The sequence below is a fragment of the Aedes aegypti genome, chromosome 2 (assembly GCF_002204515.2).
Source record: "Aedes aegypti strain LVP_AGWG chromosome 2, AaegL5.0 Primary Assembly, whole genome shotgun sequence".
Taxonomy (NCBI): Eukaryota; Metazoa; Arthropoda; class Insecta; order Diptera; family Culicidae; genus Aedes; species Aedes aegypti.
Window position 1 is genome coordinate 329,002,623 of NC_035108.1, and position 1,459 is coordinate 329,004,081.

General features: G+C 44.6%; 1 protein-coding gene across 1 annotated transcript; it reads left to right on the plus strand.

Annotated features, from left to right (window-relative positions):
- The first annotated feature begins 791 nt into the window (after positions 1-791).
- LOC110675199 (histidine-rich glycoprotein-like) lies at positions 792-1,226 on the plus strand. Its single transcript, XM_021839612.1, has one exon. The coding sequence runs from the start codon at positions 792-794 to the stop codon at positions 1,224-1,226; it is 435 nt and encodes a 144-aa protein (XP_021695304.1).
- Positions 1,227-1,459: the final 233 nt, after the last annotated feature.

Below are 1,459 nucleotides of genomic sequence, written 5' to 3' on the forward strand. Positions count from 1 at the left end.
ACGAGGCCTTCCTTAACCAAGTGGTTAGAGTTCGCGGCTACAAAGCAAAGATATGCTGAAAGTGTATGGGTTCGATTCCCGGTCGGTCCAGGATCCTTTTGTAATGGAAATGTCCTCGACTTAGCTGGGCATAGAGTATCATCGTACCTGCCACGCGATATACGAATGCGAAAATGGAAACTTGGCAAAGAAAGCTCTCAGTTAATAACTGTGGAAGTGCTCATTGAATACTAAACTGAGAAGCAGGCGCTGTCCCAGTGAGAACGAAATGCTTAGAAGATGAAATGCTGTTTAAAAAAGAGATTGATTGATCGACATTGAATATTGATTATTATACTAAAGTCGAACTTTTGCCCCAGCCTACTCTACAGTACCTTAGTATCGCATGGGATTGTTTTCAGAATGAAAGATGATTATGCAATAATCATGCTAGATAACGTGCCATAGAACGGTTCATCCTGCTCACGTGTTGGGTACCGCAGCGGACTACAATATTTACGCAACTGAAACCCGCTTCTTAGAAAGTTAAGACAAATCACAATCAAAAAATGATTATGATCCACCGTTCTGCGAACTATCACGTAGAAGCAAGCCTAAAATTGAGTAAGTGTGCAAACAGAAAACTTCAATTGTAAAGTTTGTGCACTCGCTGGACAGATACTATAAAATATGCAATCGCTAGCAAAAGTTCATCGAGTCAGTGGCTCGTACCATTTGGGGTCAGTCACCAGTATTGGGTTCCCGTGTTTCGGATATTTGATAGCGACGCTGTGAACGTGAGCCGTGGCAAAATGAAATACTTCGGTCTGGCAGCTTTGGCGGGAGCGCTCGGAACGGCTGTGGCATTGGCTCTTCCCAGTGGATATGCCGTCAAACCTGGTCCCGCTGTGGAGTACACCTATCCGGCTAAGATGCCTGCGGTGAAGTGTGGCCACCAGTTGCTGGTCGGTTGCAATGCACAGCACAGTGTCATCCCATGCAATGCTCATGCAGCGGCTCCTGCACCAGCACCTCATTACCCTGCTCCGGCTCCGGCTCCGGCGGCTCATTATAAGGCAGCTTCGGCTTCACACCCAGAAGGTTCCGTTGAACCGATTGTTGCTGGCAAGCACAAACATAAGAAGCATAAGCATCACAAACATCACAAGCATCACCACCACAAGCACCACAATAAATTCCATCACCATCATCACCACCATCACCATCACCATGGCCATCGCCATTGAGAGGTGGATAGAGGGAAATGGTAACACATTTGTTGTTATTTTGTTGATTTTCGTTGTTGAGAAATAAAAATGCGTTGAAAAGATATGAGATGTAGTTAATATTTCCTACTAAATATTGTTTGCTCCTTCATTTTTATTATTTTCGAATCCCATCCCCAAGATAGTCACTTATGACTTGAAAAAGTTATAGTGACGACTCCCTTCGAGAAGGAAGTAAAAACGTTGGTCCCGAG